Source organism: Chaetodon trifascialis, chromosome 12 (genome assembly GCF_039877785.1).
Source record: "Chaetodon trifascialis isolate fChaTrf1 chromosome 12, fChaTrf1.hap1, whole genome shotgun sequence".
Lineage (NCBI taxonomy): Eukaryota > Metazoa > Chordata > Actinopteri > Chaetodontiformes > Chaetodontidae > Chaetodon > Chaetodon trifascialis.
Window position 1 is genome coordinate 637,674 of NC_092067.1, and position 22,328 is coordinate 660,001.

The 22,328-nt window shown below is 39.5% G+C and overlaps 1 protein-coding gene across 3 annotated transcripts; it reads left to right on the forward strand.

Moving 5' to 3' along the window:
- The first annotated feature begins 47 nt into the window (after positions 1-47).
- On the forward strand, positions 48-19,333 carry nmi (N-myc (and STAT) interactor). Of its 3 annotated transcripts, XM_070975289.1 has the most exons (10): positions 48-91; positions 490-531; positions 632-700; positions 4,195-4,353; positions 4,447-4,563; positions 4,811-4,973; positions 6,403-6,509; positions 9,125-9,311; positions 14,542-14,645; positions 18,294-19,333. In XM_070975289.1, the coding sequence occupies exons 2-10, from the start codon at positions 493-495 to the stop codon at positions 18,474-18,476; spliced, it is 1,128 nt and encodes a 375-aa protein (XP_070831390.1). In that variant the 5' UTR covers positions 48-91; positions 490-492; the 3' UTR covers positions 18,477-19,333. The 3 variants fall into 3 exon arrangements, with proteins under 3 accessions (XP_070831390.1, XP_070831389.1, XP_070831392.1); XM_070975288.1 differs by lacking the exon at positions 48-91 and having other exon boundaries at positions 389-531; XM_070975291.1 differs by lacking the exons at positions 48-91; positions 4,195-4,353 and having other exon boundaries at positions 389-531.
- The last annotated feature ends 2,995 nt before the right edge of the window (positions 19,334-22,328 follow it).

Sequence of the window (22,328 nt, forward strand, 5' to 3'; positions counted from 1 at the left end):
CATTGTTTCTTATCGGTATGGACATTTGTAGACGGTCCCTGCGCTCCAGTCTCCCTGCCGGTGCACGGAGGACGGCTTACTTTAAGAAAAAGTAGGTTGTAGAGGTTGTAGCTCGTTGTCTGTGTTACCACGGTTGGAAAGAGGTATCGTTTGCTGTCTAACAAATTTTCGCGTGGGAGTTATTGATCCCGGAAGTTCGAATCTGTGAATATATTTCTAATTTACCGCAGTTTTAAACTGAACTTCACTGCGGTCCCTTTATTCAGTGTTCCGTCAATTTCAAACCAGCTTTAACTTTCACTTTTGCTTTTGAATTAAATCAGTAAGAACAGCAGCTGTGCGTTCTCTGTCTGTATCTTTTCTAACTTTTCGGAAGGAAAATAATCCACAACGAAATACAGAAGGGGTTGCGCCATTTCCTGTCGTGACAGATTACATTCGACTGGCTTTATTTTTCTTTGTCAATCGCGGTTTATTTTCTTTCCTTAGGTCATGGCTGACATCTACGATAATCGCCCGGTAAATGGCAAGGTAAGGTTTATTTCAGTATTGGAAGAGTCTGCTTGTGACTTATCGATGACAGACTGAATCAGCAAGGCTGGGTGGTAACATGGCTATTCCTTATTGTCAGACAGACTGTGGTCTGGATAAGGAAGGCACAGAGTTCGAGGAAGCCATAAAAGATCTAGAGACATGGAAGGTAAGACGTAAAGTTCAAAATACCTAGATCATTTCAACCCCTGATTCTCCCTTGAACAAAATCTTATAGTCCAGATGATTACGTGCATGCCGAATTCTGCATAGGGTGTTCAGGTCTCTGAAAGCGGAGTCTCAAAACACAATCTTATTAACTGTGTTTGTAATAACCTATTGCCTATTGTTCTGTTCAAATACTGTTACTTCAGAATAGGAGGTTCCAGAATAAGACATAAGACTTCGTTGGGATCATGTTTCGTTTCCAACAAGTGCTAGCTCAGTCTGTTGCAATACAGAAATAGCATAATAAATGTTTTTAAACTTAAAGGCACAGATATGTAAAAAACAAACAAACAAACAAACAAACAAACAAACAAACAAACAAAAAAAACCCCCTGAAAACACAGGATAACCCGTTGTTATACAGATATTCAATACAATTCAATATACCTTTATTTGTCCCACAAGGGGAAATTCCAATTTACAGCAGCACCAGTAAAAGATGGAATTATGTAAAAAAAAAAACAAAAAAACAGCAAGTATATACAAAAGAGTGTAATAAAAATAAGCATTATATAAAAATAAGCATTATCAAATTATAAATTGTATTTGCGGACTGTTATGTACAGGATGAATTTCACAGATTATTGCACCAGTTATTGCCCAGATTATTGTACAGATAATTTACAGATAAATTACAGATAAATGCACAGATTATTGCACCAGTTATTGCCCAGATTATTGCACAGGTAATTTACAGATGATTTACAGATAAATTATCAAAAAATTACTTTCATTAGTTTTTGCTGTACAGTCTGACAGCAGCAGGAAGGAATGACCTGCGATACCGCTCCTTCACACACTTTGGATGTAGCATCCTATCACTGATGGAGCTCCTCAGTGCGGTGATGGAGTGGTTGGGAGTCATTGTCTGTCATGGAGGAAGCCATATTCAACAAGTTTTAGATATAGAAATAGCCTGTCAAATGATTTAGATTAGATAATGAGATTAGATTAAATTTTATTGTCATCGTCAGAGTGCAACACAGAGACAACGAAATGCAGTTTAGTATCTAACCAGAAGTGCAAATAGTCATAATATCCAAAATATAAATACATGCAAGTGGCATGAGGTATGAACAGTATCAGGTAGGTGCAGGTAGTGCAAGTAATTTCTATGAAACCATAAAAATATGTGCAACACGGTATGTAAACAGGTGACATGTGCAACAGGTAGTAAGTGGCAGTGCAGTAAAAGTGATAGTTTATTTATGTTAATGATGTTAACTTTCAAAGTTGCATTTCCAGCCTTTTTGAGGGCTATCCCCATGTTACAGCCTTGATGGATACTTAGTTCCACTTTTCCCCTCACTATAACCCCATTCTAGTCTTAAATATTTTATATACTGTACACTTAGTATAGTTCAGTGGTTCCCAACCGAGGGGTCGGGGTCAGAGGGGTTATGAGATAATTAATGGGAGAGACATTAAGAAAAAACACTTTTATACATAAGTCTGTTTTCTTTTTTGTTTAGAGGAAAATGTCTCTGTGGTGGAACTGCTAACAACTCATAGACTATGGTCACACAGCAAACCTCAGCACTCAATTGGCATTCATTGCTGAGATCTGTTTTTTTGTGTGTGTTTGTTTGTTTGGCTGTACATATTACTTTTTAAATATGGCGAATATCAGATTCTAGTGTGAACTGCTCATGGTCCTGAACTGACTGAAAAGAACACTAACACATCATAGACATCATAACAACATGCTGATGTACAGAAGTAAACGTGGATGCCACTGTAATCAGTGTTTAGGATCTCAATTAGAAACTGATGTGCAGTGTGCCAACCAATTCATAATCAGATGATGTGAAGGCCATATCATCTGATTATGATGATATGGAGCAATGGCTTGTACTTGTACACAGGTGACACAAGTAGCGACCAATGCTGTTGCTTGGCTCCTGGCTCCCACTGAAGCTCTCACCACAGAACCAGGAGTGATGGGATTTTGATGAGAATGGCCTCAAAGAAACAGATTTCATTCAAAATTTCAGGATGTCAAGGGCTACTTTGAACATCTGTCAGTGCCTCTCCACAAGACTCTCAGCAAAACAGTCAGTTCATGTGAGTGAGTGATATAAAAGTTGTGTGGATTCCAATCTGACTGTTCAGACTGAAGTCGGATTGCAAAAAGTCTGACCCATATCTGACTTGTGACCACATATGAAAGTGGCCCAAATCAGAATTGAAAAGATCACATTCCACAATATTTTTGCTGCTCACACTGTCATACAAAAAATAAATCTGAGTCACGTATGAGCAAAAAAACCCCAAAACAAACAGAACGCACGCACGCACGCACGCACGCACGCACGCACGCACGCATGAAACAAACAAACAAACAAACAAAAAAACAACAGATTTGGGCCACTTGTGCCTCCAGTCTGAATATAGCTGAAATCTGAAGTGGCTCCAAGTTGGTCACTGTCTGTGTACAGAGTTTACTGTTATTGTTGGGTGAGCAATACGTTTTCACCTCTTCCTGACAGATGGTCATGTGTTTTGATGTTTTGTGTGCTCTTTGGCAAGGTTGCATGTTGTTGTACTTAACCACGTGTGTTCTTCACAGTGTAATGGAAAATAGATTTTCACTGGAAAAAAATGAAACAATATGACAAAATTACACTTCACTTCTCAGTATCTCCACCTGTGTCTGTGGCAGATTACAATGGAGTATCATAGTGTTCTGCACTCAAAGAGAGTGAATTGGAAAAAAAAAAGACTGTACTGTTAAAGTGCTGACTATCTTAATTAGAGGTGGGTTACATCAGATCAACAGTATTGGAATCTTTTTTTTTTTTTTTTATTTTTGTATATAGTCTGTAAATATTATGGAACCAAAAGAAACTGCACTTTTGAACATAGAAGCCTGATCCCAGTCTGTTCCACACAGTGAGGCATACATCTTGATAATTAAAGACTGCACTACATTTGCAGTCAGTGACTGGCTGAAGTATGTGGTGCACACACATTAGTGAAGTATCTTTCCTGTTAATGGTCAGGGATCTGTCAGGCATGTACAGCAGCTGTTTTGATCAGGTGAAACTCATGCTCAGTTGGATTGAGGTCAGGCAACATTTGATTCTTACATTTGATTTAGACATCAACAAAGTGAAGCTGACAGTCAGGACTTAAACTTCAGGCATTGTTTCTCGTTTCATTTTTTTCTTGTGTGGTATCAATCCATGCAGATAGACCAGGTTGTATTTATTTTGACGATTTCTGCATCCACAATATAGTAGAGGTGAATGGAATTTAGTTTGTAGTGTTCACATCATTAAAAAATACATTAAACATTTCTTTCCCTGTTAATGTGGTAGTCCATTATCATCATCTGGAACTGGAACTGTTTTCTCCTGAAAGAAACAGTCTCTAAGAAAAATGCCTGCAGGTCCAACTGTTGTCTTTCTGAGAAATTCCTACTTTGTCTTTAAGACTAAAGTAGAGAAAGCTGATGATTTGAAAGCCAGGCTGATATTGGAAAAATTGGAAGAAGATGATGCCAAGACAAAGGCCCAACGGGAGATGTTGGCTTCTATTGAAAAGCAGGAGGAGTGTCAGAAGGAATTCACTCAAAGCATTACTGTCATACAGGTACAGTAGTTTCTGTAACATCTATGGACTGTTGGGAAGAAATTAGGTGAGAATAATAAGGAACTAATTACTTTGCTTGATGCTTTCATACAGGACAAAATCCTGAAGCTTAATAAAAACAGACAGGATTTGCTTAAAAAACTGAAGAGATATCAAGCTGAACTGGAGGCTAAGAGGACTGAGTCCACCAAACTGAAGCTGAAATTCAAGGTAAGAATGAAGAAAGTCTTCTAGACCATCCACCAGCCAACATAACTAAAAATCTTCACAGCATCCATTTCAGTCTATTGATTAGTAACAATACAAGATCTCTCGATAATATAGCAATACATAAGCAGTACGAACACAGTAGGCGAGTTTGTGATACAATAATAACATACAATATGACACTTGACACTTATAATGCCACAGATGTTATTATTGTTCTGTAACTCACAGTGTTTCTCCACCTGTCTAGATCAATGTTCAGATTCCTGACACAGAGGTGAAGTTCAGGAGTCAGAATAAAAATGAGAAGGTGGATGACAGTCAGCCAATCAGAGGAGTGTTTGCCATTAGCCAGAGACCCACTGTGCCTCTGCAGGGAGGACAGGCACTCATCACGTTCGAAGAGGAGAGAGGTACACATGACTTAATCTATTTTACTGTGTGATGCACTGTAATCTGATAAGTAGCTGAGTGTGCGTATGTATATATATATATATATATATATCGTCGCTGTCCGATAAAAAGCACATATCTCCAAAACTCGTTTTTTTCAGGAGCATGAAAAAAGTGTTTTACTCGTCAATTAACTTACAAATTAAACCCAAAACACAGTAATTATCCACAGTAATCCCGTTCGTCCCACTAAATCCGTAAACTATTGATAGCAGGCGATCCTACATTTCCACATAGCACATTACCCTAATCTAAGATTTTTTTGGTATTTTGTGTTGAAATCAGATTAGTCCATATAGGCGAAGAGTCATCTAATACTGTATTAACACACATGCATCAGTCTGACTCGGTTCAAGGAAATCACAGAGTTTATCGTCTATCGCTTCACTGCTGCTGACCCTCCTCTCTGCCTCAACTGCTCTACTGTATTTTACTTTTGCTATTGCACATAGCTCCTCTAACGTGAGAGACATGTCTAGCCTGAAAAGGAGAAAACAGTGCACATAACAGACACATCAGACGTCAATGAATACATCTCGGTCAGTAATCTAACGTAAACAACACTGTCATGGTTATAAAAAGTTTTTGAACGGCATCGCTCGATGCAAGGACAACATTAGTCTAGCGTTAGATGCTATAATAAGTCTGCCAAGTACTGACGGTATACAGTCTGTGTTTACGGACATGACAAATCATCTGATATACAGGCAACGCCAGAGGCGGGAGATAAGTGCATTGATGGACACTTCTGACACCCAATGGAGATACGTGTTAAATATATGATGTAATAAAACGTCTTTCCATTGGTCACTTGGATCCCCAATGCTACCTGTTGCTGGGGGAGAATGTGAATATTCCTTAGCCAATGGAAAGTCAAAATCGTAAAAAGTGGAGATACGTGTTTTTTATTGGACAGCGACGATATATATATATATATATACAAAATATATATATATATATATATATATATATATATATATATATATATATATATATATATATATATATATATATATATATATATTTTGTAGGCATTTTCAAAAATGTCTGTTTGAGCTCTGTTGCTGTGTGGATAAGAGGCCAAAATGTAGAGGAAAATGTTTATTTTCAAAATGACCTCAGTGTCTTCCATCAGTCTGGCAGAAACACTTGTGTGGCCTCCTGCTGATTTCAGCTAGTGAAGCTACTCAGCCAGCAGGGTATGCTACTGTCTTGGACATATATGGAATGGATAGGAATGACTGGACTAACATGACAAAAATGACCTGGGGGCTAAGGCTGACAATCATGTACCAGTGCCAATAAGATACAGCAGTGGTTCCACACTCAGACTTTAAAAATATGTCACTGTGATGAGTATACATGTTTCTCATGTTTTCTGTCTTCCAGTGGCCTCTCAAATCCTGAAGGTTGCCAAATGCTCTGTGTCCTGTGACACCATTAGTTTGGATGTGAAACCAAAAACAATTACCATGGATTCTGCAGTTAAGTTTGAGGTACATTTTGATACAGGGGTGATGGTAACCTTGTGCTGCACACCTTGTGCTGCACATCAACACACACACACACACACACACACACACACACACACACACACACACACACACACACACACACACACACACACACACACACACACACACGTTTTTATCACTTGGGGACATTACATAGACTTACATTCATTTCCTGGAGCCTTACCCTAACCCTAACCATAACCACTATTTGCCTATTCCTAACCCTACACCTAATCTAACCTTACTCAACCCGTAACCAAGACTGAGGGTATCAGTCTTCACCCTAAAATTTAATGATTTACATTAAGGGGACCTGCATTTTGTCCCTGTAAGGCAGGTGAGTCCCCACAATGTGACTATGCAAACAGATTTTTGTCCCCACAACGTGATAAATACCTGGTCACACACACACACACACACACACACACACACACACACACACACACACACACACACACACACACCTAAACTGGTTTTGGTTTGTCAGCTCACACATTAGCTCATACCTTATTTACATTCTAAATACATGTCTTAATCATTGAAAAATTATAATGTATACCTCAAAAACTGTTGTTTTATACCTACTCTTAAATGGACTGTCTGCCTGTCTAACTAAAAGTGCTAAAAGAGTGGAGCTTGAAGAAGCTGAAGGTTCTGGCTCCCATTTTGCTTTTGGAGAATGCTATGAGTTCTTTACGATATGATTGTGCCTGACTATTTAGAGCTTTGTAGATAAGGAGAGCAAAAACTATGTTAATTATTTTGTGGGGAGCCAGTCCAGAGAGGCTAATATGGGAGAAATATGATCCATGGTTTACTGGCATACATGTCAGGTGAACAATATTGCCAAAGTGTCAAGAATAATGCAATTCAGTAATGATATTGTACATTTGTGCAAGCATAAGAGAATCTGTGTGCGTGCGTGCGTGCGTGCGTGCGTGCGTGCGTGCGTGCGTGCGTGCGTGCGTGCGTGTGTGTGTGTGTGTCGGCCATTGTAGGAGTATGTGAACATTCTTAAAGAGTCCTCACTGAACCTACCACGAGTGACAGACAGCCACATTGATATTTTTCGGGGTCAAGGTTGATTCAGTGGATAATAGTATTTTAAACAGGGGAGATGAACCAAACCCATGGTTATCGCCATGTAGGTTGATGACATCAGGTTCAGTTCCTGTTCATCCAGTTAGAAGCACGTTTCCCTTGACCTGGAAATAAGCAATTTCTCAATGGAGAGTTTCATAAATATCCACTGTGGGCACACAGTATAAATCACACAAAGATATTGATTTTTTTCTATTTGTATCTCCCAGAGTTTGATACAACTTTAACCAAATGTGTGTTTTACTGGTGAGTTATGACGTCATAGATCTTGTAACGGGTGTGTTTAGGACCCAGAAGCAGTACTGGCCACTTACCGTACAGGACACACAATGAGGAAACCGAGCTGACAGTGTACCATACTAAGCAGAGAGTGAGCTCAAACTGATTTGCAGTAATGAGATTGCTTCGGTATACAAAATCACTGACAGATATTGAACAGTGGAAAGTGAATCTTGGTTCAGGAATATGCTGTTGCACTTCTGTGAAGGAAGGAGATCTGGATCGCGGCAGACTGGTGGAGCTCGGGGTATGTTGATGTACTGGGCGGTTTTCACCACCCGTTGCAGGGCAATCTCAGCGTGTTTATGACGTTGCAGTCCATATACATTCTCTGTGAGGTGATGCGAAATCATAGCTCGTCCATTTTGTTCGCCAAGGACCGAACGTTGGTGAGGAAGATAGTATGTTGTGATATTCGGTGCAGGGTTAACCATAGCTTAGTCCATAGACCTCTGGACTTCCACCTCTTTTGTTTACGATCTCGACGCCACTAATGGTCACTTCCGGTCAGCATAGCTGAGTTGGTCGGCCTCACAATCCTGGCAATCTCTTGGGGGAGCTGAAATTTGTCGAGTACACTGCTTGTGAATCGAAATCTTAGATCCAAAAGTTGTTGTCTGCTGTAGGAAGGAACAGGCTTGAAATCAGTAAGAAAAAAATAACTATATCGCAAAGCGATAGTGGGACGCTGAGCCTTGCATTGTGCATGTACCGCCATCTTGGTTTGTCCGTGATTGGTGTCAGCTGGGGAACATCCTCCTCTCACCCACCTCCTTGATGTTCCAGAGGCAATCCAGGACAGAGCCAGCTCTCCTGACCAGTTTGTTTTTAACAGTTTCCTGAATTTCCTGAATTATTACTTCCTCACATATAGTCTGCACTCTGCAGAAGTATGCAATTGTACTTGCAAAAGTTTTTTGTCACTAATATTCCAAGTTCAGCAACAGTTTTTCTGTGTGCCCCATTGCTCTCCAGATATGTTCAAAATTTGTCCTAAGCACATCATCAAATCTTATTTAGTGGGACTTTACTCAAATATGCTGAGATAAGGCTGAATTCAGTTCCATACTTATTTAAAGATTAATGGTGCTTTATGTGTTACGCCGTTATTCAGTTACATACTGTATGGTTTATTCACATTGCACTGACAAGTATTCTTTGTGTTGACCATGAGTGACCATGACCATGACCACGAGTGTGTGCTGTCATCAATGTAGGTCCACCTTCATGTGTCCAGAAAGAGGCTCAAGGTTTCTGACATCCCTTCTTCCATGCCATATGAGAGAATGAGGGACCAACTGGAGATGAGTTTCTCTAGACCTAGTAGAGGAGGAGGAGAGGTGGAGAGTGTGGAGTATGATCAGGACACTGGGACAGGACAGATCACCTTCCTGCACCCTGGAGGTACAACTCTCTGTACCACATTTACAAAGACCATAAGGTGGTGCAGTTCTCAGTGAAATTTCAGGCGCGTTCTTTGTGTATTAAGCTTCTGATTTTCTGCGACAGAATGATAAAGCAGGATATGGCAAAATCTGAAAAATGTAAATGTAAGCATCCTCATCTCGTAGTGAGAGAGAAAGAGAGTTCAGCAGCTCAGAGTGTAGTGGGTGAAGGTGGATATTGAGTATATGTTTCTCCAACTAAAAACATGATTCTATCTCTTTTCTCTATCAGCAATGTAAGGAACATATCTTAAGAAAGAAAAAAGTATTTAAAATTTGGCTTTTTATTAAGTTTTTTTCACTTGAAATAAGAATGAAATTGAGGTATATGCCTACATGTGTTTTGGAAGGAATATCCTGCCTCATAATGTTAATTAGTAAATGTAATGTGATTCATTCTCAGAGTTAGCCAATGGGTAGGATTAAGCATCACAACAGCATTTATTTGGCAGAAAACCCGAAGTAAGTGTAACAGTGAACAGTTATAACAGGACATGTCTGTCAAGTACATTTACACAAGGCAGCGACAGACACACATACCAATGCAGCATAACGGGGGGGCTTTTGTGTACCAACAAGACCAGCTGAGCTTGCTATGCACTATGAAGTGTGGAGATAATGCTAGGTCTGGCTAAGCGAGACTACACCAAAAGCAACATGAGGAAACATTTTCCCACATCCGAGTTATTACTTTAACTGGCTTCAAATGAGGCTGAACATTCATAGTTTCTTTTGACTGTCCCACATAAAACACATTGGTCCAGCAATGTTGGTGTAACCAGCAAAAAAAAAAAAAGTAAAGCAATGCAAAAATGTCAAAATATCAGAAGTATGAAGTGTTATTGATCCATCTTTGAGCTTCAGTTTTGAAGTGAATGCTGCTTTGTATTGCTCTTAAGGCAGTCTGAGGTAAAATGAATTGTGCACACATTGTTTCTGCTTGTGAATGGTAGTTCTTAGTTGGACCCAAAGATGCAAACCAGAGGTAGTTAGAAAAAGAACACAATTTATTTACAATAAATAAATTACAACAAAGAGTGCACTCAGAAGGAGTGGAGAAAAAAACTGAGGGAGCTCCGTTGCGATGGGTCTGAGGCAAGGCACACGCTGACGTGGCAGGCAGGCAACTGAAACACATAAACACACTTTGAGTGGTAGTTCATGAGAGGAACATTAGCACACACGAGCAGAGGAGACAGAGGATTCGTTACTCACAATCATGGAACACACGATCACGCCAGGAGTCAGGAAAACAATCCAGTGACAGGTAGGAGAGAGCTCTCCCCTTTTAACGCTTGCACCTCCACCTCTGGCCAGGTGTAGAGACACACCCAGCTAGACAGACAGGGAAGACAGACAGACAAGATCTAGACTGGGGAAAGGGACAGAGGAAAACACAAAGGACAGACAAGTCTGCAGGATCGTAGCAAGTTTCCGCAGTTGTTGTTGTGGGCACATTTCCATCAAGTCAGTCATGTTAGGTTTAGGGTTTTTTGATTAGGGCCCCAAGTGGCAGAAACAGAGCACAGAACTAAGGGAGCCGTTTAAACACGAACAGTTTATTTACAACATCAGAAAATACCAATACAGTAGTAAAAACAACCACAAAAGAGAAACACAGTCTCAAAAACACAAAACAGCCCTTAAACAAAAATCAGCTACACCATGGCAAGGGAGTAGGAAAAATGCAAAAATAGACACAAACAAACTACTAGGAACAAAGCTAGGAATAACCAAACAAGGTACTAAGGAACTAGGCTAGGAGTTAACACACACAGGCTACTAGGAACTAGGCTTGGAACAAACACTACAAAAGGCTGGAAAGTCTACCATAAAGCTGAGAGAAATCACTTAACACTTCCAGGATTTCTCGACACATGCACCAAAGCGTTGGGACGGTACTACCCATCACTAGTTTGCGGTGTGCTGTCTGCCCCGCCGAGCAGCCTGGCCACACCTCCACTGCCACACTGGAGGGGAAAACTCAAACACAAACATTAGGCCCAGCCACAACACAGACAAACATAACAAACACACTGCACTACTTAATAAGCAGTGTTGGGCAAGTTCTTCAAAAACATAATGCATTATTTATTACTTGTTACTGTAATTTCAAAGTAATTCGTTACATTATAATATTACTGTCGTTGAATTGGAAGGCATTACACTGCTTTCGCATTGCTTTTGCATTACTTTCACCAAAATAACTGGAAATATGGATTTGACAACAGCAGCAACTGTACAATATAATGGCCGCAGTTATGTCTCATGGCGCAATACATATTATAATAGAAATACTGTAAATTTATGCGTATTTATTTTGAAATCAGTAGAACTAGAGCATACTACTGTATATTGTAACTTAAAAAAAAAAGACATGACAAGATACACAACCCTTTTTACATTTCTATCCCTTTATTCTCTTTTATTAACATTAACATAATGACACATGTAGCCTGGGCGTAAGATAGAGGCCTAAGGCAATAAACACTGAACATTAGCTAAAGGACCTTTAAATATAGGCTACCCTCCATTCATAACCACCAACACTGAAAACAACAGTTTTTGAAAATGGTTGGCCATGCTGAATATGAATGTAATGTTAAAATTGAAACATTTTGGGTGCAGTACCTGTTTCAGTCCCATGAGAAGAATTACGTTGAAAAAATCACTATGTGTCAAAATTCTTTGTATGTCAAGACCTTGGTCTGTATTAAAGGAAAGCTGATTTCACCATACATTTTCTAAAAGCTAATGTCCTCTAGATGTGATTAAACATGCATGGACATGTCCCACCTTCCTCTATCAGGGACAGTACATATTCTTATAATGCATCTACATTATATTGAAAGTTTTGAAACGCACATCGATGTAGCCTAAATCTGTTCATGGAACAGAAACCGGTTGAACTATAATGTTCTTCGTATCCTTGTCTCTGACGAGCTGAAAATAATGAGTGTATGGCCATCTGGCGAATGTAGAGTCCGACTCAGCTGCTGCTGCAGTGATCTTCACCTCAATCAGTGTAGCTCTCTGGCACTAACAGGAAGTGAAACATTTGCGCGGATTTGTCTCCTTGAATTTGTATGAAAACAACACACCACTTAATTTCAGGTTTAAAATACATTGTAATGCGTTACTGAGATTTGTACCAAGTAAAATATTCCCAATTTTTTTTTTGTAATGCTATACGTTACCACGTTACAGCAAAAAGTAATGCATTACAGTAATGGCATTACTTTTGTAATGCGTTACTCCCAACACTGTTAACAAGTCCACAAGGTCTTCACTTCCTTGGATGGTGGGAGTAGATGAAGACTTTTGTGTTGGCTCTTGAAGCCAACAACTTGGGGTACATTGCTCATAATGTTACCTTCCACGTCTTCGTGTTACCGGAGTTGGCATTATAGTCAGGAAAATAGATGTTCCTCGATGTAACTCCAATTCTATTAGTATATGTATATGCGTTGCTCTCTACCTATATGTTATCACAACCAAAGTAAAGCTTATTATTTTTACCAGGCTGAAACATTTGTCAAGGTAAAGACGTCATTGCAAAATCCATGTCATAGCAAAATGTGACACTAGTCATGGCGACAAACTCAGTGTAACGCCCACTTCTGACCAACACTGAGGTGAATGCAGCCAAGCAAACTGTTACAAATAGTTGGGTCATATTCATTAATCATTTAGATTTCTGTAGAATTAAAGGTAAAGCCATGCTTCCTTTCCTACTACAATCCTTGTTGAGGCCTGTATTTAAATGCCTTCAGCACTATGTTTATGCCTGGTATTTAGAGGCAGAGAACTAACTAGAGGTAAAAACAGTCCAGCTAGTTGTGACATAAATATTAGACTCCAACTTATTATTTTCTGGCTACTGGAGCAAAAGAAATTATTTGTGAGCTGTAAATAATAGGTAGTTGTCAATGTAAAATAGCATATGTGTTATTTGTCATCATATTGTTTGGTGTGGGGTGGGTGTTATGAACCAATTCTGAATTCTAAATGAATTGAAAATTTATAAGCCAAAGTATCAGCCATAACCACAAAATACAATGTCAAATATCTCTTCCTGCTTCCTTTTAACTGGCAAACTGGCAACTGGCATACTGTCTGTGAAAGTTTGCCTGGGAAAATGGAAACATAAGCTCTTCTGGTCTGTATACCTTAAATTGTTTTGTCTGATGTCCCACGGACATGAAGAGTAACTATTTAAAAATAGCAAGTCTTTTGCTGATTGTTACATTTGCTTATGTAGGTCACATGGAGGTATCGGTATTAAGTTAATAAGTCAATTAATCAGTTAAAAGCTCCTTGTATTACATTTAAGGACTTACTGTTACTGCATTTTGAGATTCCACTTAGCCTACCTTGATGATTTCTTGTCCAAAAATCAAGATTAAAATAAATTTGCACCCATGTCCCCTTGTAATACACGTCATAAAGTATCAGTTGACTGAAAATGTTACAATAAGTACAGGACCCTCCTCTGGCCATACAGTGTGCCCTGCAAAGATCCCATGAGGACATCATAGAAGAATCAGTGACAAATGACCAGCTCACTACAGAATAGTACTACACTAAACTGATAAATCAATAATCCAAGTCCCCAGACTTGGCCAGGGAGCTCACATCACAGTGTGAATTCATAAAAAGAAAAACCATGTAGAATCAAATGTGTAATGATATTCTTTGTTGGAACTATCAGAGAAACAAAGTTGTGATTTAACATGTTAATGGTTTCCATTTTTTGGTATATAATGTTGAAACATGATTGCCATTCATAGCATTTAAACCTGGATTAACACTATCACTCACTTATCACTAAATATATATCCTGTTAATTCATAGACAATATTCTGCAGCAGAAACTCACCTTATCACCAAATAAATAGTCTTATGCTGACTTTGAAATAACACTTGACGAATAATTCATGTGGTTGCTTAATAGGCTAATTCTGATTAACACAAAGAATTAAGACTGATGAATGCCTCTTATTTCCCTGAACTGAGCTGAATTTTACTGCAACAACAATAAACACATGAAAAACTGCAAAGTTCTGGTATATTAATAACCAAAAAAAAAAGTGATACAGCAGCGTAAATCTACTGAAGATAAGGGTTGTTTTTTGTGTTCATGATATATCAATGCAAAAGTCTGTGTTTGTCTGTGTCTACGTGTGTAGTTGCTGAGAGCCTGGCCCTGAGACGGCGGTATTGTGTGGATCTGTACTCTGAAGTGAATGTGCAGGTTGGACCCATTTACAAATATCAGCTGAACAAGTTTCAGGTAAGATACAATGCTAAGAATTAAACTCAGTCATTTGTACAGCATGCTCTTCACTCCAACCAGCATGTTATGTGTGGCCATGCAAAAAAACAAAAGAAAAAAAAAGAAAAAACAGGAAGTGTACCCAATGTGCAGACAAACAAGAGGAGGGCAAGGCAGGTACGGTCAAAACCAAAGTAAAAGATCATAAGGCAAACAAAGTTGAAAAATCCAAAAACAAGCAAGGTCCAGTGGAAAATCAAGGCAAAAGCCCAAACACACTGGTAATCCAGGAAGAACTCTGAGAGGCAATATTCTTACCAACAGACAAGAAGCAGGAACACCACATATAAGGGATGACCCCGACAAGGACAAAGGGCCACGCAGTAACTTAATTAGACTGGGGAGGAGAACTAATTACATACAGGTGAAAACAACTATACAATCACGAGGGCAAGAAAACACAGGAAATAGGCTGGCGACGGGACAGCAGGACTGGAGACTGGTGATTCCTGCGGCTCTGGATCTGGGGACACCTGCAGCTCTGGCTTTAGAGATGACTGTAGCACAGGAACTGGAGAGGTGTAGACTGGGACACTGGGCTGTGGAGCCTCTGGGAGGCTGAGCAGTGTGATCTCTGGGATTTTGGGCAGCAAGACCTCTGGGATGCTGGGCAGCGGTGAGGATGGGACGAGGGCGAGGAGATGGGCAGTGGTGAAGATGAGGAGCTGGGCAGCGTAGCCTCTGAAATGCTGGGCAGACAAACAAAACACATGGCAGAAGCAGTTTAAATAATAACTTATTAAACAAAAAAACAAACTAAACAAAGATGTACAAGAGGGTGAGGCAGGTGAGATCAAAACCAGACAACCACATAGTGCGTATTCTCTCGTAATTTTGTGGTTTTTACCTTACTACATTTATCTAACAGCTGTAGTTACTTTTCGGGTTAAAATTGTCCACATAAAACCTATAATGAGGTTTTAGTATGATACCTTGTTTAGGGGTGAACCACCCAAAACAGTGACACTGACACTCATCCCTCCATTCATATGCATACAGTGTGATGAAAAAGTAGAATTGGTCAAAATTTTTGTCCATGTGAAGATTTAAGTGAAGAGAAGATGAACTGATCTCCATGATTTAACTTTCTTTTCACCATTTTAAGCAAGATCTGTGCATTATTTCTTATTTGAACAATTTTACAGGGGAAAAGAGGAAAGGAACAACATATAAAAGTTGTGCATCCCAGGAGATTTGAGGGCTCAGATAACTTTTATCAAGATCTTTAACCTTAATTAAACTGTTGGGACTATTACTTGATCACAGTAATATAATATTCTGTCCCCTCAAACCTTTTGCCAACAATCATCAGCCACAAGCTCCTCATGGCAGCTGCCTTGCGCTCTAAAAATTAAAATAATTACTGCCCACAATGTAGGAGAAGGCTTTAAGGAGATAGCAAAGTATTTTCAGGCTGCTGTTTCCTCGAGTGTAATTCAATGTAATTAAGAAATGGCAGTGAACAGCAGACTTTGGAGTGGTGATGCACTCTTCTACTGTGCAGTGACACCTGTAGAAACATGACCTTCATGGACAAATCATCAGAAGAAAACCTTTCTTTCATCCTTACCACAAAATTCAGCCTCAGGAGTGAAGTGGACTGATGAAGTTAGAATGGAACTTTTTGAAACATCACACATCTGTTAAAAAGCTTAAGATGTCAAGAGGATGGCTTGTAAAACAGGATAATGATCTGAAACGCACATCAAAATCCACAATGGACTACCTCCAGAGGCACAAGCTGAAGGTTTTGCCATGGTCCTCAAAGTCACTATTGAAAATCAGTGGATAGACCTCTAAAGAGCAGTGCGTGCAAGAAATATTTTGAAAAGAAGAATCTGCGAAAATTCACAAAACAAGAATTGAAACACTCTTAGCTGGCTACAAAAAGCGTTTACAAGCTGTGACACTTCCCAAGGGGGTTGTAAGAAGTGTAAAATAAAGAAATGTGTCATCATTATCTTAATGCCATTTGGAAATCAGGTCATCTTTTACTTGCTTGGCTATTCACAGCTACAGAAAAACTGACCTTGGGTGCCCAAACTTTTACTTTACCAGCTGTGGCTCAGGAGGTAGAGCAGTTGTCAATGTTTTAGAAGGGTGATGGTTCGATCCCTGTCCCGCCATACGAATGTGCGTGCGATAGAGTGAATGCAGATTCGTGCTGTAAAAGTGTAAAAATGCATATTTATTATATGTTAAAAATTTGTGAAGGTAAAGGCAAAAAAACCCATACAATTTTTGTAGACAAAATTTTTTGTTACAAAAAGTGTCCTAGAATATGACTTCAATAGATTTTTCCACTAAAAAATCACCAGATAACAGAAACCCTGTTCCCAGTCAGCATTGATGAAGTGACAGGTGTCTGGCAGTTGGTTGTCAGAGCAAGGTGGTCTGACCTGGCTAGCTTGACTTTTAGCTCATCTTCCACCTCCTCAATGATTTGTTCAGTGCGTTTAGTCACAGTAGCTCATTGATGGCATTGAGGTACCAGACTACCTCCTTTGGGGTGTTGAACGTGCCTCAAGGAGAGGACTTACTGTGATTCTGCATCTGGTATATAATAATCAGTGAATAACCACACCAAACCTCCACATTATGAAAACCAAACATCACGGTTAAATACAATACAGCCAACTAAAGCAGGGTACAATATTCACTCTGCAGTGATGTACTATATTCTTGTTCCGGGGTCCTCAATTAGCGGACCACGGTCCACGACCGGACTGCGGCACACCTCTCTGCGGACCCAGGGCAAATGGCACTTTTCAAAAAAAAAATAAATAATAAAAAAACAATAAATAAAAAAACAAACTTTTTTTAACATGTATTATTTGTATTAATCGCTGATCTATCACTATGCGCTACTATTCTATCGCTAAATTCTGTTTAGTCAAATATCTCCCATGTTCCCACTTCTGTTGTATTCAATCACTGCATGCGCTCTGTGTTCTGTGTGTGTGTGTGTGTGTGTGTGTGTGTGTGTGTGTGTGCGTGCGTGTGTGTGCGTGCATGCATGCGTGTGTGTGTGTGTGTGTGTGTGTGTGTGTGTGTGTGTGTGAGAGAAAGTGTGTGCTTCGGGAGACAGCACTGATTGGCTGTTGCCTGGGTGACAGGGTATTATGGGCTGTCATCTCTATGACAACGATGCGCTGATTGGCTGAGAGAGTGTGCATGCTGCTAGCTAGACTGGACGGACCACAGCAGTGTGAAACACGAATCGTACCCAGCCCTTTGCAATCTGTTTGTTTACATGCCACCAGTAGAAGACCGAATCTAGCAAAATGGCATGCTCAAAATTGACCAAGAGAAGAAAAGTGGACAGTGAAAATCGCCGTTTCAATGAGGAATGGACTGACAAATATGCGTCCATTTTACCACCTGCAAGTACCAAACCTATGTGCTTAATATGCTTAAAGACGGTTGCTCTGATAAAAAGTGAAAATGTGCCAAAGTTCAAAGCCATGGCTTCAAACCCCAAATGCCATTTCTCTCATTGAGCAGTATTTTACAATTAAAGTTACTGTTAATAATTATTGTGTTTGCACCTTAATGACAGAGCTTGTCATTTATGTTCTGTACATGTGAACATGTACTGTATTTCAGACCTTCTGTGGCTCTCCGAAGCGAACCATCCTCCTGGATGACATTGATGACATGGAGGATGAGGAGGACCTGCAGGACCACCTGGAGATCCACTTCCAGAAGCCCAGCAACTATGGCGGTGAGATAGAGAGCATCAAGTACATCTCCAGGGGGAAGGCTCTGCAAGCCTTTTTTTCCCTGTGAGAGCACAGTAAAGATGGACGAAACCTCCTACAGCTGAAACGTTTAAGGAAGAGTTCCTATCCAACCACTGGGTTTCTAACTGACTGTTAGAAATAGATAATCATATTTGTAATATGCTTTTGATTATTTCAAAGAATCTTGTATGAGGGTATGAATTTGATAATGCTTTCATATCACATGGTGAGGGGTGTTTCATCATTGTTTTGTGTGATAAGTGGCAAAACAAAGACCACTTAAAATTGCTTTTGGCATTAATAAAACTCCTAAAAACTCATCTTTGTTCATCAAAAATGCATATTAACAAGTTAACTGCTTACATTTTAGGCTACACCTTTGTGGATCGAAATAGTCCTCACCTCTATCCCCACCTACCCCTCTACCACTCGCTTACAGCTGAAGCATACCTAATCACCATAGACACAAACCTCTGCTTGTTTTCTATTTTGGTGCCTACGGTATCCTACACAATGGCAAGTGGTAATATAGAGTAATTTAGCCAGACATATTCCAGTGGGAAACCAGTTCCAACGCATGACTCCATGACATGAAGCTTTCTGTTTCTGTAAGAATACAGCAGTCATCTAATTCAACATCTTAGCTATTTGACAAAGTGTTTTAAGTAACAATTGCCGCAACTTTCTTGTTTAACATTCAAGCCATATAAAATGTCCTGTCAGCATTTGATATGAATTGTCATGTATAACTTGGCAGGCTGGTACTGGCTAACATCATCTAGCACACTGCAGATTTGTTGGACACCAGTCAATGGATAAAAGAAGAAAAATAAAAAATAAAAATAAACTTATCAACATGGTGGCTCATACTCTCTGTGTTGTCAGAATAAATGGATCGAACAGCATTGTGCTTTAATATAAGTTTTGTGGCAAAATCAGTTTTCTGTAAAATTTTTAATACAGTGCTCTGGAAAATGGCTACTGCACATCAGCATTTTCTTTGGAAGTTTGGCTCTTGGATTTTGAAATCCTTTGGTTAGACATGAAGCCTAGCTATTTCTCCTTTTGCAACTTTGCAACTGAAAATAGAACATGTCTCTTTCATCGTCTTGAAAATACTGAAACTTAGCTTACAAAATACCGTTATAAAACTACACCTGGCTACCCAGAGAAATGCCCTATCCCGCAAGGTGACTGGATTGGTTCCTTAGGTATGTGACACATGAAACCCATTTCACTCATATGTCTTATAACTATGGGGTAAGGTTACTGTCAAAAGTTTTGTGCGTGGACACATAAAAATCGTGCACGTATTAAAAATGTGTGCGTGTTAGTCTGTAGTTGTGCATAAATAAAAAATTTGTAAACTCTTGTTTACGTCAAATCATGCATAGATTATGCAGTGTATACATTATCTGTGAGAATGCAACTCGTAAAGTTACAACTTTCCAAAATTACAAATACGGATTGCAGTTTACGGACGTACGCTTCCTTCAGAATGTATATGAATCTGACAAGCGTGAAGTAACTGTCAAAACTACGTCACGAGGTCACAGGCATTATGTATCGAGTGAAAGATAACATCGATTCTACAAACTGCGCAGGTGTTAGAAATTCGACCATGGGTTCTTGGCGCCAAGATGGCAGACGATGTGGACACAGCAAGGAATCAGGTAATGTTAATCTCTTTTTACTTTGTTCTAACATGATATTCGCAAAATATTACAGAGTCGGCAATGAAGTGGCTTTACTTTTGTTGATGTAGTCTTTGTTTCTAATTACCTAACTTTATCGGTTTCTTTGTGCTAGGTGCAGTTAGCCGATATACTCAACACGGCACACAGTCTAGTGTCAATGTTGAACAGCAGGTTAAGTTCTCCAGGGAATGTCAGGCCAGTTACTCAGGGAAATACATCACAGCCTGCTGAGGGACAGAGAGGTCAATCACAGACATCTCAACTGTCAGGTTCACAATTAAGGTGCCCCCAACGCAATGGCTCCGGAGTGTCAATGCGCCAGGAAATGGCTAGGTATGTTTGTCATGTAGCTGCAGCGCTGGCTGTGACCTTGATGACAAGGGAATACAGAACCGAGGAGGATTTCTTGCCGAGTTTGGCTCCGGACAGCTCAGAGCTGTGTCAGGATAGAGGAGTGCTCACAGGGCTAACTAACGTTAGCAACAGCGGCTACATTTAGCTGCAGTTAACTCTCAGTTTAGTTATAAAGCTGCCGCAGTCAGTTATAAAGCTGCCACCTCGGCACTGTGATGATCTCTGTCATCGTGTGTTGCTCCAGTCCGGAGTTATTCATTGTAAATGTGCTGTTTGTTAGCATCTGGCTGTTAACTGGTAATTTGGCAAGATATAAACTCATATTTGCACAAACATACTCCAAAATACCATTAAAATTGTCTTCAAAACAGCGTTTTGGCTATTTTTGGGCTTGACAGTTTTATATAGGTGAGTCATGACACAGAAAATCCTTGGATGTGTTTGTTGTCCAGTCCCCCTCTCAGTCGCAAGTAGCTAATTGAATGGCTAATATGAATAGCCTTCAATAATTTTATGTATAATTTATTTTGGTCTTTCAATTGTATTTAATGTCTGGGGAGAGGTCATGGAGAAGTAATTGAAAATCTCTGCTAAAAATGTATAGTAGCCCTGCCTGTGGGTGATACTGCCTTTGTCTTTCATCTTTTAAACTATTTTCATTGTTTCTGGTGAGTGATCAAAAATATTTGTATTTTCAGATCGTTTCCTGGACTTTTTCGCAAAGAGGCAAAAGGCAAACCACGTTTTGCACCATATGCACGACCAGAAAAGACTTATTTGGTAAACTTTTTTCTGCTTGACAAACAGCGCTCAAAGACCCCCAGAGGACACGAGGAACTCCAACTTACACTAGCTGGTCTTGGGAAACGTTCTCTAACAGTGCCTTTAAACATCACACATTCAGAGGTATGCTTTTTAAAAGAGATGAAGTATCTTAGGCACTACCATTACCAACACCAACATTAAGTGTAGTTTTTTGTAATCACAAGAAGTCTTTCTTGTGATTACAAGAAACTAATTGCATGTTTACATAAATGATAAACACATTAGTTCATATATTTACTAAATTTATCAACTAACATGTTCTAAAAGTTGACAGATTTGCTTTTGAATGCATATCCAAAACTTGGAAGTATCAGTGGTGGCTGGTTGCTACACAAGGCCACAGGTATACATGGACCTTTATATATTGTTTTTATTGCATTTTAAAAGCTTTGATTGCTAAAATTAATGGCTGTTTCATTTCTAGGTGGGGGTGGGCAACGCAAATTAGCTGTCATTTCTCCTGACTCAGATGGATACAATGGGCAATAGCTAAAAGGAGTGAGTGGGAATGGAAAGTGCACACTGTACATTGCCCCTTTACAAGAGGAAATTGACACTACTCCATTACCACCAGAAGTGAAAGAATTTGAGAAAATGCCCAAAGCCCCATGCAACACTTGCAGAAAGCTTGTTCCTCTTCAGGCTCTTCCAGACCACATCAAGAGCTGCAAGGAGGAGAATATAGATCTGTGCAGTTCTTCTGAGGATGTATGTCAAATCCTCTATCAGGCTTCAAGTATTTTTTGCTGTGACTTATACAGTGGGGTTATTTCATACTGTTTTATGTTTTGTCACTAAGAAAACTACACCCAGGATGATATGTCTCCAGTGTGCCTGGAAAACCAGGCAGAGATGGTAAGATTCCTATATTTTATTTTTATGTTAATAAGCTAACCCTCTGATATTAATTTATGGTAAATTATTATTTTTTAGACAGCTGAGTGTCCTGTGTGCAGAGGTGTATTCAGCAACAGTGTCATTGAGATTCATGCATCTGAGTGTGGATTACGGTACTTGAACCA

What these genes read in the sequence shown, in the direction of transcription:
- nmi (XM_070975289.1), top strand. Translation starts at nt 493, where the DNA reads ATGGCTGACATCTACGATAATCGCCCGGTAAATGGCAAG. An exon ending in CACCTTCCTGCACCCTGGAG is followed by an intron (nt 9,312 to 14,541) that starts GTACAACTCTCT and finishes CTACGTGTGTAG; the next exon opens with TTGCTGAGAGCCTGGCCCTG. An exon ending in ATCAGCTGAACAAGTTTCAG is followed by an intron (nt 14,646 to 18,293) that starts GTAAGATACAAT and finishes ACTGTATTTCAG; the next exon opens with ACCTTCTGTGGCTCTCCGAA.